General features: G+C 44.3%; 1 protein-coding gene across 2 annotated transcripts in view; it reads left to right on the forward strand.

Moving 5' to 3' along the window:
- Positions 1-14,849, forward strand: part of ecm1b (extracellular matrix protein 1b) — a 28,728-nt gene that overhangs the window by 4,601 nt on the left and 9,278 nt on the right. The window contains exons 4-7 of one of the 2 annotated variants that reach the window (XM_084053214.1): positions 702-776; positions 4,251-4,304; positions 10,604-10,881; positions 13,756-13,961. In XM_084053214.1, the coding sequence (XP_083909340.1) occupies positions 702-776; positions 4,251-4,304; positions 10,604-10,881; positions 13,756-13,961 (613 nt within the window). Of the gene's footprint in view, positions 1-701; positions 777-4,247; positions 4,305-10,603; positions 10,882-13,755; positions 13,962-14,849 lie in introns of both variants that reach the window. The other variant, XM_084053215.1, reaches the window with a different exon arrangement.

Genomic DNA, 14,849 nt, shown 5'->3' on the forward strand with positions numbered 1-14,849 from the left:
CGAGCAGAAATCAAGCTGAAATGGAGTTAGGAGTCCGAACAACAATAGCAATCAAAAAGGTTTTTTGCAAGTAATGGACAGTGTGTGGCTTCTATTATCCATCGATGATGTCACTGGTAGACAGGTTTCTGAACTGTCCACAGCCCTCCTCTGAGGCAAAGACAGAGTAGACAAAAATGCTACCATTATATCATGAGTATTAGTGAGGACCAATTATATGAAGATAGGTTGAAAATGGGTGAAGTCGTCCTTTAAGTGTGTCTGTGGGTTTTAGAAATATGAAAGCCATGAAAAGTATTAACAAGAGCTTGTGACTAAATAATAACTACATAGGATCCATTGGAACACAAGGTACATTTTTTTCCCATGTCCTGAAAAGTAACAGTTTTGAACTTTCCACTTGACAGTATGAATCTACAGTATACTGTCTGTCTGTCTGTCAATCTGTTTTGCTTTTGCTGTATCCTGTGAAGCAGTTCTTTTGCGTATTAAACTCGTGTGTGTGTGTGTGTGTGTGTGTGTGTGTGTGTGTGTGTGTGTGTGTGTGTGTGTGTGTGTGTGTGTGTGTGTGTGTGTGTGTGTGTGTGTGTGTGTGTGTGTGTGTGTGTGTGTGTGTGTGTGTGTGTGTGTGTGCGTGCGTGCGTGCGTGCGTGCGTGCGTGCGTGCGCGCGCGCGCGCGCGTGCGTGCGTGTGTCCTCCAGAGATAGAAGAACCTGACCTCATGCAGAGAGAAGTCACCCTGACAGAGCTGACAGATCTCTTCAAACAGCCAGCAGGTGCGTGCGTGTGTGTGTGTGTGCATCCATTTGATCCCCCGAGTCAAGTATTCGGGGGATTCCATTTGAACTGCAGATTATGCAGTATTATTTTTCATAATCCAGTCTTTCAATAAGAACGGTTTAGATATCCATCAAATGCGGAAGAGAGTCTGGAAAGGTGGAGCCATGCGCTACCTATAGGGTCAACCATCCAAAGTAATGGAGAGTGCGGAAGAGAGGTGAAGAGGAGAGTGCAGGCAGGGTGGAAAGGATGGAAGAAAGTGTCAGGGAGGAGTGCTTTGTGACAGAAGGGTGTACCAGCAAGAGTGAGAGGGAAGATGTATGGTATGGGACGATAGAGAGACCAGCCATGCTCTACGGCTTGGAAACGGTCGCACTGACGAAAACACAGGAGGCGCAGCTGGAGGTGGCAGAATTGAGGATGCTACGATTCTCTTTAGGAGTGACCAAGGAAGATTTTGAAAGGAAAGGACAGAAAGTAATTCCGTTCTCTAGATATATGACGGGTGGCAAAACTCGCACCGGAAGTTGGTGAATAACATTGCAGTGGATGGAGCCGGCTGGAGCAGCTCATGAACAAACATTATTTCTGAATGATTGAGACCATTGTAAAATAATCGCTTCAGGAAAATAAAATAAAACATATCACACATTTTTTTCTGCTCTCTTGTTTTTCCATGTACACTCTACATAAATGTATTTACCGGTAGGTATCCAAAGAGCAGAGAGAGTAAGATTCTCACTGGGCAGCCAGACTGATTGACAGTCACTGATTGACAGCTGTCTGCCAAACAATCAGTCAACACCTGTTGACAGCTCACACACGTCCCCCCCCGCCCCCCTCCCCCTGCACCCCCCCCATGTATTGTGACCTTGTAGATCGGCTATCTTCTTAATGTATGTTTTACAATAATAATCAAAATCTACAAAGTGGTCCGGACCAGGCTAACAGCCAAGCTTAATTAATCCAGTGCCTTGTTCTTCAAGTTTTGTGATATAGCTGTTAGTCCAATGACTCCAATCTTTAACCAATGACTTTTTCCACAGTTAATTCAACACATATTTTGTTTTATATGGACTCATTTTAATGACCCTGCATTCAAATAAAATGAAATAAATACAATAAGATATATCAATTTAATTATATTACTGAAATAGTGTGTGACCATGAATCATAATTGTTTCACAATGACTCATGTGATGTCATTGTCACTCTGTTAACACTATAGTTCATACTGTATTGTAGATGTTTGATAATATATTCGGGGTTTTTTTATTATAAAAAATGTCTGACATACATACATACATACATACATACATATATGTTTCAAATAATTGTAGTGGAGTAAAAGTATGAGATGTAGTGGAGTAGAAGTAAAAGTATTGGAAATTGGAAATACTCAAGTAAAGTACTAATGCCTCAAAATTGTACTTAAATACAGTACTTGAGTACATGTACTTAATTACTTTTCAATTATTATTTGATTATTGAGTATTACATTGATTTGATTATTATTACAAAACATACAGTAAGAAAATAGCCGATCTACAAGCTCACAATGCATCACAAATCACGATTTGATGCATTGTGAGCTTGTAGATCTGCTATTTTCAAAATATTTGTATACATTTGAAAACTTGAATTGGGACATTTTGTATAATGAGTACTTTTACTTTTGATATTTTCGTGTGTGAGCTGTCAACAGGTGTTGACTGATTGATTGGCAGACAGCTGTCAATCAGTCTGGCTGCCCAGTGAGAATCTTACTCTCTCTGCTCTTTGGATACCTAAATACATTTATGTAGAGTGTACATGGAAAAACAAGAGAGCAGGAAAAAATGAGTGATATGTTTTCTTTTATTTTCCTGAAGCGATTATTTTACAATGGTCTCAATCATTCAGAAATAATGTTTGTTCATGAGCTGCTCCAGCCGGCTCCATCCACTGCAATGTTATTCATCGAACTTCCGGTGCGATTTTGCCACCCGTGAGTGTCACGTCATATATCTGGAGAACGGACGGACTCTGTCCTTTCCTTTCAAAATCTTCCTTGGGAGTGACAAGGAAGGACGAGATCAGAAACGACTACATTGGAGGATCAGCCCAGGTTTGGGGATAAACCAAGAGAGGCGAGGTTAAGATGGTGAAGGAGAAGATGTTGTTCATAAACCGAGTCCGACCCTGTGGGAGGCAGCAAAGTGGCATAAGGCATCCAGTGTGGCGGAAAGTAGATGAAGAAGAAGGATAGAATAGTGAGCAACGGAGGCACAATATGGGACAAAAAGTACTCGCATTTCTTACTCAAGTAAAAGTATCAATACTGCATTGTAGAAATACTCTGTTACAAGTAAAAGTCCGGAATTCAAAATTTACTTGAGTAAAAGTACAAAAGTATTGTTATCAAAATGTACTGAAAGTACCAAAAGTAAAAGTACTAAAATGTTTGAAAATAGCAGATCTACAAGCTCACAACGCGTCACGATGCGACGCGTTGTGAGTTTGTAGATCGGCTATTTTCAAATAGCCTATGTATAAAATAGGGCTAATGTGGTTAATGTATTTTATAATGTATTCATTTATATCTGCAAAGTAACTAGTAACTAAAGTTTTCAAATAATTGTAATGGAGTAAAAGTACAATATTTGCCTCTGAGATGTGCCCTGCCTGTACACCACCTGCCTGTACACCACTGAAGGATAGAATAGTGAACAACGGAGGCAAAATATGGGCCAAATAACGAATAGAAATATATACTGAACAATTGAAAGAACACTATCCAAAGGCACCGGGCGTGATCGATTTTTGGGGCGAAATGTGTTGGAAATTGGAGACGTGGTCTGGCAGAACATAGCGAGGACGTAGCAGAGACAGTGAATAACACAAAGAATAAGACGCAAACGATAATATGGAAATGGAGACGATATAATACCCCCCCACGGAAGTCGAACCACTAGCGGAGAAGAGGAAGGCCAAAGAGGAGGTTTATGGATGCAGCGAGAGAGGACATGCAGTGTGGTAGGAGTCACTGAGGAAGACACAGAAAACAGAACCAGACGGGAACAGATGATCCGCTGTGGCGACCCCGACGGGTATTAGCCCAAAGAGGATATTCATTAAATGCTCCTATTTGAAAACTCTGCCCACGTCATGAAGCGCGTATTATTATTAGGCAGCATTAGCAGGAAGACATAATAACACATGGGGACAGATGAGAGAGCTGTCGATGTCACTACTGTGCTGCAATGTAAGCTGTCATTTAATATTAGTCACTGCTGTTCACTTTATGGGAACTTTGACACAGAGCAGCATGACAAATGTGTGTGTGCACACACACACACACACACACACACACACACACACACACACACACACACACACACACACACACACACACACACACACACACACACTTCAACCAGTTCAACAACACTTTAATCTCTTGATAATATTATTACTCTTCTCTCCGTCAGTGAACCCAGCTCCGTCCCAGGTGGATCTGGTTGCACGTTTCTCACCAAGAGGGCGTGAGTATAATCTATTTTATGGATTCTGTTTTCATTTCAGGTTGAACATTGTCTCGGGTGAATGTGACTAGTGAATGAGAGTGAGATGAGAGTGAATGAGTGAGTGCATGTGTGACTCCATCTGCTATTTTCAAATGGTCGAAATGCATATAGGGCTGAAGTGGTTAGTGTGTTTTGCGATAATAATCAAAGTCTAAAAAGTAACTAGTAACTAAAGTTTTCAAATAATTGTAGTGGAGTAAAAGTACAATAGTTGCCCCTGAGATGTAGTGGAGTAGAAGTAAAAAAAAACATTTTACTTAAGTAGCTACAGTACTTGAGTAAATGCACTTAGTTACTTTGCATACATATAGATATTCAAAATATAAAGTGCTTAACCTCAGGCCACAGAAGGGATGTTACCCGTCAAATTGGGCCACTTCTGAATGTTCTGAAACATTCTGAATCGTTCAATAAAGAAGAGTTTTAATCCGTGCCTGAATGTTACTGTATTTCTTTATTTCCCTCGAGGGTAATACCGCTTTTTAACTGCTGCAACAGCGCCACTACACTCATTGAGAAATACAGTGATATTCAGCCACTGACGTGATTAGCTGACGACTAGGAAAAGACTGGTGACTACTGGAGAGACAGTTGGCAGCCTGGAAAGACAGCAACCGGGGCGGGGAGGGTCGGCAGCCCAAACCGCTTCCTCCGAGAGGAGGAAACCCACCATAAAGCTACAGATCGACACATGGAAAAATACCCCCAGGGGTGCCCGAGAGGGGGGGAGGATGAGCACCCCAATCTGACGGATCCAAGAATACCGACCAATGGCGACGGCCAAACGACTACGACCGCAGTATGCAGATGCGGGAAAATCTGCAAAAACAGCCATGGCCTCAAGATTCATCAGGCCAGGATGAAGTGTTTGGTGGAGGAGAACATGTCACAGCGCACAGATACCACATCTGATGAGACGCAGGAGGAGCCGGGCCAGGAATCACCCCACAGAGCCCAGAGCCTCCATGTGGCATCACCTGTTCCCCCAATTCTGCCCCTGGCGAAGGTTCGAATCAAGTGGCCACCGGCCTGTAAGACGACAGTTTGGGAGCAGTTTGACGAGGACGTCGATAAAGTGCTCGAAGCATCTGCAAAGGGAAATGTGGATCGAAGGCTGCAGACAATGACGACCATCATCATTAGTCTGGCCCAGGAGAGGTTCGGTGCAGAGGAGAAGAGACCAGCTCGGACTCCCTACGCCATGAACCGAAGGGCTGCTGAGATCCACAAAATCCGACAGGAACTGAAGTCCCTCAAGAAGCAGCACAAGGAAGCCAGTGAGGACCAGCGACCTCCCTTGGCAGGGCTGCGGGCCATCTTGAGGAAAAGGCTGATGACCCTGCGCAGAGCTGAGTGTCACCGAAGGCGTCGGAAAGACAGATCCAGGAAGCGTGCTGGATTCATAGCCAACCCCTTTGGCTTCACAAAGCAGCTGCTGGGGCAGAAACGGGATGGGAACCTGGGCTGCTCTAAGGAGGAAATAGACCTGCATCTCCACAACACCTACAGTGATCCTTGCAGACAGGAAGATCTGGGCCAGTGCGATATCCTTGTAGAACCACCACCTCCTACCAAGGATTTCAACACCAAGGAGCCACTTCTGAAAGAGGTCCAGGAGGTTGTGAAGAAGGCCAGAGCTAGCTCAGCCCCCGGACCAAGTGGTGTCCCGTATAAGGTCTACAAGAACTGTCCATTGCTACTCAAGCGACTCTGGAAGATGCTAAGGGTCATATGGAGGAGAGGGAAGGTGGCTCAGCAGTGGAGATTTGCTGAAGGTGTCTGGATCCCCAAAGAGAAGGATTCCAAGAAGATCGACCAGTTCAGGATAATCTCACTGCTGAGCGTGGAAGGAAAGATCTTCTTCAGCGTAGTAGCAAGGCGTCTGGCGGACTTCCTCTCCAGTAACAACTACATAGACACGTCGGTGCAAAAGGGAGGGATCTCAGGAGTACCGGGGTGTCTAGAACACACTGGAGTGGTGACTCAGCTCATCCGGGAAGCCAGGGAGAACAAGGGAGATCTCACTGTGCTGTGGTTAGACCTAGCCAACGCATATGGCTCCATCCCACACAAGTTGGTCCAGACCACCATGACCAAACACCATGTGCCACACCACGTTGTGGACCTGATCCTGGATTATTATGACCAGTTCAGGATGAGGGTCACTGCGGGAGAAGTAACATCAGAGTGGCACAAGTTGGAGGTGGGGATAATCACAGGCTGTACCATCTCTGTGACCTTGTTCGCGCTGGCAATGAACATGATTGTGAAGTCTGCGGAGCCAGAGTGCCGGGGCCCACGGACCCAATCAGGGACGCGCCAGCCCCCAATCAGGGCGTTCATGGATGACCTGACAGTCACCACAGAGTCCGTGCCAGGATGCAGGTGGATCCTCCAAGGGCTGGAGAGACTCATCCGCTGGGCTCGGATGGGATTCAAACCAGCAAAGTCTAGATCTCTCGTGGTGAAGAAGGGCAAGGTCACGGACAGGTTCCGTTTCAACATCGAAGGGTCAATGATACCATCAGTCTCAGAGAAGCCGGTGAAGAGCCTGGGCAAAGTCTTTGACAGCAGCCTCAAAGACTCCTCCTCTGTCCAGGCAACCTGCCAGGAACTGGACAGCTGGCTTCGAGCAGTGGATAGATCTGGCCTCCCGGGCAAGTTCAAAGCATGGATATACCAGCATGGTATATTGCCAAGGATACTCTGGCCGCTACTTGTGTACGAGGTCCCTATCTCCACTGTGGAGACCCTGGAAAGGAAAGTCAGTACCTGTCTCAGGAGATGGTTAGGGTTGCCCACAAGCCTCAGCAACATCGCCCTCTATGGGAACACCACAAAGCTCCGGTTGCCCCTGAAATCTTTGGAAGAGGAGTTCAAGGTGACACGGACACGAGAGGTGCTGATGTACAGAGACTCAAGGGACCCAAAGGTGGCCCAGGCAGGGGTGGTGGTGAAGACCGGAAGGAAGTGGAGTGCCCAGGCAGCTGTGCTGGACGCAGAATCACGACTGCGTCACAAAGATCTGGTGGGAGTGGTGGCCCATGGCAGAGCAGGCCTGGGGATGTTCCCAACACCACCTCGTCACAGGGAGTGTAAGGGGAAGGAGAAGCGCAGGCAGATACAGGAGGAGGTCAGGACTGCCGTGGAGGAAGGAAGGACAAGCAGAGCGGCTGGTCTGAGGCAGCAGGGGGCCTGGACCAGATGGGAGCATGCCATGGACCGTAAAGTCACCTGGACGGACCTCTGGCAGAGTGAACCACACCGCATCAGCTTCCTGGTCCGGGCAGTTTATGAAGTCCTACCTAGCCCAGCGAACCTCTTCACCTGGGGGAAAGTGGAGACCCCGAACTGCCAACTGTGTTCAGGAAGAGGCACTCTTGAACACATTTTGAGCTGCTGCCCAAAAGCGCTCGGCCAGGGCCGCTACACCTGGCGTCACAACCAGGTACTGAAACCGATTGCAGAAGCCATCAGCAAAAGGATCAGCGGCCCTGGCCGAGTGCGCAATAACACCTGCGCAATCGCTTTTGTCAAAGCAGGAGATCAGCCAAAGGCAGGTCGTAAAAAGCCATCAGCCGGGATCCTGGCAACAGCCCAGGACTGGCAGCTCTCTGTAGACCTGGAGAAGCAGTTGCGGTTCCCCCAGCACATAGTCCGCTCCGCCCTGAGGCCAGATATCGTTCTGGTCTCAGAGAGCACAAAGAACATCGTAATTATGGAGCTGACAGTGCCATGGGAGGACCGCTTGGGGGAGGCCCATGAAAGGAAGAGGACCAAATACGAACATCTGGTCATTGACTGTCGTGTGCAAGGCTGGAAGGCAAGGTGTATGCCCATCGAAGTTGGCAGTAGAGGATTTGTGGGGCACTCTCTCCACAAAGCCCTAAGTGCCCTGGGCATCACAGGAACATCAAGGAGCAGAGCCATCAAGAACATCACCGAAGCAGCTGAGAAAGCCTCGAGATGGCTCTGGATTCGGAGAGGAGAACCATGGGGACAAGTGAATGCCACCTGAACACAAGTCACGGCCTGATCAGCCGTGGCTGGGTCGCCTGAGTAGGATGTCTGATGTTTGAAAGACCCGAAACATCTGATGATCTCAGGTAACATCACTGATGATGTGTTCAGGTGCATCAGAAGAATCTGATGTATTCAAGAACAAACACTTGACTATACCTACAGTATATGTCATACCTGCCTGTATAGTTGCTGGGAGGACAAACTACTTGTTTATGCAATGCAGCACAGTCACAGCTGGAATATGATGACATGGTTTCTGTATAGCTCATGCAAACGTATGCATTGCTAGCACATGTAATTATAGCAGTGATTTTTAGGCCGTGCAAGGCGGTGTAGTCGGACAATGATCTCAGCTACGTTAACATGGTGGTGTGCATACAATTACATTGGTGTTAAAACCTGTAATTATTACTATGTTAGGGTTTATGAAGACAAGGTAGTGTGGCTAACAAAACCCCTACATTGGGATGGGGCAACGTGCATTTTGTTTACATAACTTGTTTTTTTAGTTACAGAGGAGGGATGCTGATGGTGGTCAGGTGTGGGTCTTTTAACCCCTTAAGTGTCATTTTTTGATTTGAGTTAAAAAAAAGCATTATTTTATACTTTGGCTATTCAAAAATAGCACCGAGTGCCGCGCTATGAGCTTGTAGATCTGCTATTTTTTGAAAAATCGTGAAAATGCGTGCAAATCTTTGAATATATATTCTTTTGAAGCGAACATTTTTAACTTCTGGGGGTCCCTGGAACAACATATTTTGAGATGGGGATCCGTGGCCAAATACATATCATTTTGGGGGTCCTTGACATGAAAAAGTTTGAGCACCACTGATATAGAAACATACGTTTTTCAGAAAACTGTTGGGATTTAGAATTTGTAGAAATCGGCTTCAGGTCTTAATGGGTTAAAGCAAAACAACACTTTGGTAGAGGGTTGGGTTGTGCAGTTACCTTGTCATAATGTACAGTATCTCCAAATATTGGTGAGATACTAGCTACTCTGTTGATTAGAAATTGATATTCCAAAATAGTCTCCTCATTGACTTTACATTACAGTGAAAACGTTGGTTGATTGATTGATTAAATGAATACTTTATCAACACGATTATTAACAGTACAGTCAGAAGTTATGCTAAGAGGAAAAGCCCCAGGGGCTTGTTTCCATTGTGGTCCATTGTACTCAATTCATCAGTATGACATACAATACATACAATAGAACATATCAGTAAAAGCTCTGTAGCATCAAAAGGTCTATTTACAGAATAAGGAGAGGTGCTACAGTACTTACCAAGGTGTTCAAAGGTACAACAGCTCTCAAAGTCACTCTTTTAGCACATAAAGGAAGGCAACAAGGCAGATTCTGAGAGTACGTAGCATTACAAAACTGAACCAGTACTGTGTTTTGTCAACTTCCTGTTGATTTTATGATTTGAAACGGGAAGAAGATCTGGAATGGCTCTGAGGATTCAGATCGGGACCTTCTTCTCACAACGCGTCACAATGTGACGTGTTGTGAGCATGTAGATCATTGGTTAGTAACTAGTAACTTAAGTTTTCAAATGAAAGTAACTAGTAAGTAAGGTTTAAATAATTATAGTGGAGTAAATGTAAAATATTTGCCTCTGAAACGTACTGGAGTAGAAGTAAACGTATATTGAAAAACTCAAGTAAAGTAAACAATATGTCAAAATCGTACTTAAAGAGGTGGTGCCATGGTTTTGCACTTTTTCTGTTTTTCATGTGTCTATGAGGTTGATAGAACTTCATTAAGCCCCCCAGTGGTGTTTTTATGGTGTTTTATGTCTTCTCTGACTATTTGGAGTTTCTTCCTGAAGGCTGAAACCTTGAGAGTCAAACGTGCCAATAGAGAAACAAGCGCTTTAGTGACATAGTAAAAACATGCCCTCCCCCTCATTATCATAACACAACAGGTGTGGGCATGAGGAGGAGGAGGGACTAGGACAGGTGGGTGGTGCTAAGGTGGTGGAGGAGGTGCTAAGGTGAGAACCAGGTATACTTAATGAACTGGAGGCGTGTCCACATAAAAACATAATTTTAACAATTTCTGTACACTTTTTTGAAAAAAATCTTCCTCCTAGTCTAACCATAATACCTGATGATTATGTTTTAGGGGGGGTCTTTCTTTAAAGTACAGTACTTGAGAACATGTACTAAGTTACTTCCCACCACTGGATCTAAGTGACAAACTCTCTGACTCTCCTCCCCCCCCCCAGGTCGTCCCACCTCCCTGGTCCCTCACGTCCCTCCCACCTTCCTCCAGTATAAGGTGAAGTTCCCGCCCGCCAGGCCCGACCCCGGCAACCTCGCGGCCGTCTGTCTGCACGGCGACCGCCGCGCCCGCTACCCGCAGACCTACTTCCCTCCGTCGGGGTACGGGCAGCTGAAGCGCCGCGGCGAGGCCGTGGAGCGCGCCGAGGCGGCGTTTATCGACTGCTGCCGCGGGAACCAGACGTGGGGGGAGGAAGTGACCCTCTGCTGCGTCACCCAGGCGGTTAGTAGTCTCTCTCTCGATACGCGTGTGATGGAATATCTAGTGATGATACTCGTATTTAGCCCATTAAAGACCTTAAAGGTTTCATGACGTTCAGTTTTACCACACATTAAAAGTCTTTGTCATGGTCCTTCAAACGTGTATACAAAGTTTTAACAAAATATTCCACTCCATTGATCCATGGCAGGTGTTTTTCTCTCACATTTCTAAAGCCTTTTCAACTGCAATGAAAAAATAAATCTTTGCCTACTGGTGTCACTGTTGAGGGATTTTGCCTGTCAATCATTGCCTAATTATTCAGAAAACCCCAGACCACAGAAAATCCACTGAATGTTCAAAGTTCAGATTTTTTGGGTGTAATTGAGGTCATAAAACACCCAAAAAAACATAAAAAATAAAAAAAGTGAAAATGAATGTCATAGAACCTTTAAAACGCGTCAAATGTGTCATTTTTAGATTTTTGGGGGCTATTCAAAAAAGCAGATCTACAAGCTCATAGCGCGGCACAGAGTGCCGCGCTATGAGCTTGTATATCTGCAATTTTTTTTTTAATCGTGAAACATCTGTGCAAATATTTGAATATATATATTTTTATAACATTTTTGATTCAAATCTTTGCTTCTGGGGGTTCCAGGAACAACATATTTTTAGATGGGGGTCCGCGGCCAAATTCATATCATTTTGGGGGTCCTTGACATGAAAAGGTTTGAGAACCACGGATTATAGCGACATAATTCTTTTTCAAAAAACCTTTCCCCCAGAAGCAAAGATTTGAGTTAAAATGTTCGCTTTAAAAAATGTCATGATTTTTCAAAAAAGTAGCAGATCTACAAGCTCATAGTATCTTGTATATCTGCATTTTTTTAAATAGTAGATCAGCTATTTTTTAATAGCCACAGAAATCTAAAATGACACAGAAGCGTTCCCGGTCTTAATGGATTAATCAATCGATTGTGTTCTGGCTTGGATCAATGGAAATACTTTCGTATTTATCGGAAGCAGAAAGAGAGAAGAGAAAGAAAAAATCACAACCAGTGTGAAGTGGGCGGTGTGGTCACAGTGGTCATCACAGTGGGTGATTCACTTAAAAAAAAACATAAATGTGTTTTTTTAAAGTGCACAGTCCTATTTATAGGACTGCACATGTGTCATGTGTTTCACTAGCCAATCAAGGTCCTGAATAGAGTCAACCAGTGTACAATGGTGGCCAATCACGGTGCAGGGTTAGGGGGGTACAATGGTGGCCAATCACAGCGCAGGGTTGGGGGGGTGCAATGGGTGGGGGTCCAAACCTCACATATAGGGGCGGTTGCACCCCCCAAAAATATCATGACTTTTTCCCCTTCTACATTAATGTTGCCACTAAAAGTATGTTTTGCCTATTATTTGGGGGCCCACTTGCAATATCCACAAGGCCCACAAGTGGGCCCGTGTCCTATAAGTTGGGAATCACTGGCCTATGGTTTCATGCATGGCCAATTAAGCTTGAATGTGCTATAGCAAGGTGAGCTGTACAGTAATATGAAACGATGCATGACATGGTTCAGATTCATGTGAGCTGGGAGTGGGACTGATGTTTTGGAAGCAAGCCCAGATAAGCAACTAAGCAACGAGCCCCAAAAAAGTGCAACAAGCAACAAGAAATATTTACAAGTGACTTTACAGAAAAACAAGCCCAAAGTCGCTTATGATAAGCAGACTTGGCAACACTGCCGATCAGATAGGACGCCAGACACAACATCCTCTACAGTTACAGGCCTTGACAGGATCTTGTGCCAGTGGAACCGTCCTGAAACAACCGAGAGACAAAACCTCCCTTTCACCCGATAAGCTCGTAGATCTGCTACTTTGGCAGATTGTTTGCATATTTTCTAAGGAAACGAGAGCACGTTATACCCCCGCTTTGGCACCAGCTGCACTGGCTACCAGTGAAATATTGTTTTTAAAGCTTTAAATTGCCTAGCTTCTGTACATTTCTGATCTGCTTACCTCCCAAAAGCTCCTTGCAGTTCCCCAAACACGCCTTCAAACTAACACCGGGCCTTTTTCTGTTGCTGTCCCCAGACTCTGGAACAATCTCCCCTCATCAAATCAAGCAGTGCTTTTTAAATCGACCCTAAAGACCCACCTCTTCTCTATTGCTTCTAGCTCAGACTGAGGACAACTAAACTGACTGTCTGTTGCTTGTACAGTACATCTTGAAAAAAAAAAGTGTGTCGAATCGGCCTCAGGTCGACTTAATGTACTATGCAAATAAAGGTGCCTTGACTTGGACTATTTTCGCAGAATGTTCGCCCATTATGACATGAACAGGACAGGTATGCTCTAGCGTTGATGCCTTTGTGAATGTTTATTCAGTATTGTCGTTTATCGGTGGTGTAAAGTAAGTAAGTACTGTAGTTAAGTACACTTTTGAGGATTTTTTAACTTTACTGGAGTATTCCCCGTTTTCAGTACTTTTACTTCTACTCCACTACATCTCAGAGGCAAATATTGTGCTTTTACTCCACAACAATTATTTGACCGCTTTAGTTACTAGTTACTTTGTAGATTTAGATTATTATCACAAAACATACATTAACCACTTCAGCACTATATATATTTCGGCCATTTGAAAATAGCCGATCTACAAGCTCACAATGCGTCGCATCGCGACGCATTGTGAGCTTGTAGATCTGCTATTTTCCAAAAGATTTTTTTATACATTTTGAACTTGTGCAATGGGACGTTCTGCACAATGAGTACTTTCACTTTTGGTACTATAGGTAGGTTTTGATACCAATACCTTTGTACTTTTCCTCAAGTAAATTGTTTATTCCGGGAAAAAACATGCGAGTACTTTTCCCACCACTGATGTTTATTGTGGTTTTGCAGTGGGAGGCAGCCCTCATGTCGTTCTGTAAGGACGAGTCATCGGTGAAGGATCGCATTCATCGCTGCTGCAAGAGGCCCGTCAGGGACCCCCTGGCCTGCTTCCAGAGTGAAGCCCCCAACCCCGGCTACCTGCCCACTGAGGAGGTGCCCGTCATCCCCACCCCACTGCAGGCCCCGTTCCCCTTTGACCCCACCTCCTGTCAGAGGTATGTCTTCTTCTATTTTGACCCTTATTTACTAAGCATGTAGTACGATTCACTCAACTCACGATACCATTGGAATCACGATACTAGGTTCACGATGCGATTTTTCACGATTTCTTTTAACACAAATGTATTTTCCAGACAAATGACCGAAAAATCTTTTCTTTTTTTCCCCTGGGTGTTTTACTTTTCTCTTATCCTCTTTTCAATACAGTAGCAAATGACTCTTTTTTTTAATCAATTCTGTTACAAAGATCCTGTATTTTCATCTCTTTTTTTACGCGTCCTCTGCTTTTTGCGTCGCAAATTTTATTATATTAAATCGATTTAAATTGTCACAATTTTGAATAGATTTTAATGGATTACCCAAGGGAGTTTCGCTGGGAACAAATTCTCTTTCTCAGGAACACCCTGCTTCACACTTTCAAAGACACATTCAAACCTGGGAGCTGACCAGTACAACCACAGTCTGAAACTGTTGTACGGCACTTGAGTAAATGTGCTTAATTACTTTCCACGTTGTGAGCTTGTAGATCGGCTATTTGTGTTACTTTTGTGAGACACTGTACTACAAGCACGTAGGTCATTAACTGACAAAAACACATGAAAAGGTTAAAGGGATATTTCACTCTTTTAAAAAAAGGGTAATTTTATCATCTACTCAGGCTTTTGTGAGCCCCCCAGACAGTTTTTAAGTTGCTTGATTCAGTATTTAGATATATAATATTCATTTGATCAGACCCTTCCTATACAAACCCATTATAACTTCAAACTACATTTTTTACATGTTAGATTCATCAAAAACACCCGTCCTTGTTTCTGGTGACTCATCCTGCTCTCCTAATACGTGAGGGGGCCCGATTACTTTTTTCATTTATTTTTATTGTATTT

This window comes from Gymnoscopelus microlampas (genome assembly GCF_963454915.1).
Source record: "Gymnoscopelus microlampas genome assembly, chromosome: 3".
NCBI classification, from domain to species: domain Eukaryota; kingdom Metazoa; phylum Chordata; class Actinopteri; order Myctophiformes; family Myctophidae; genus Gymnoscopelus; species Gymnoscopelus microlampas.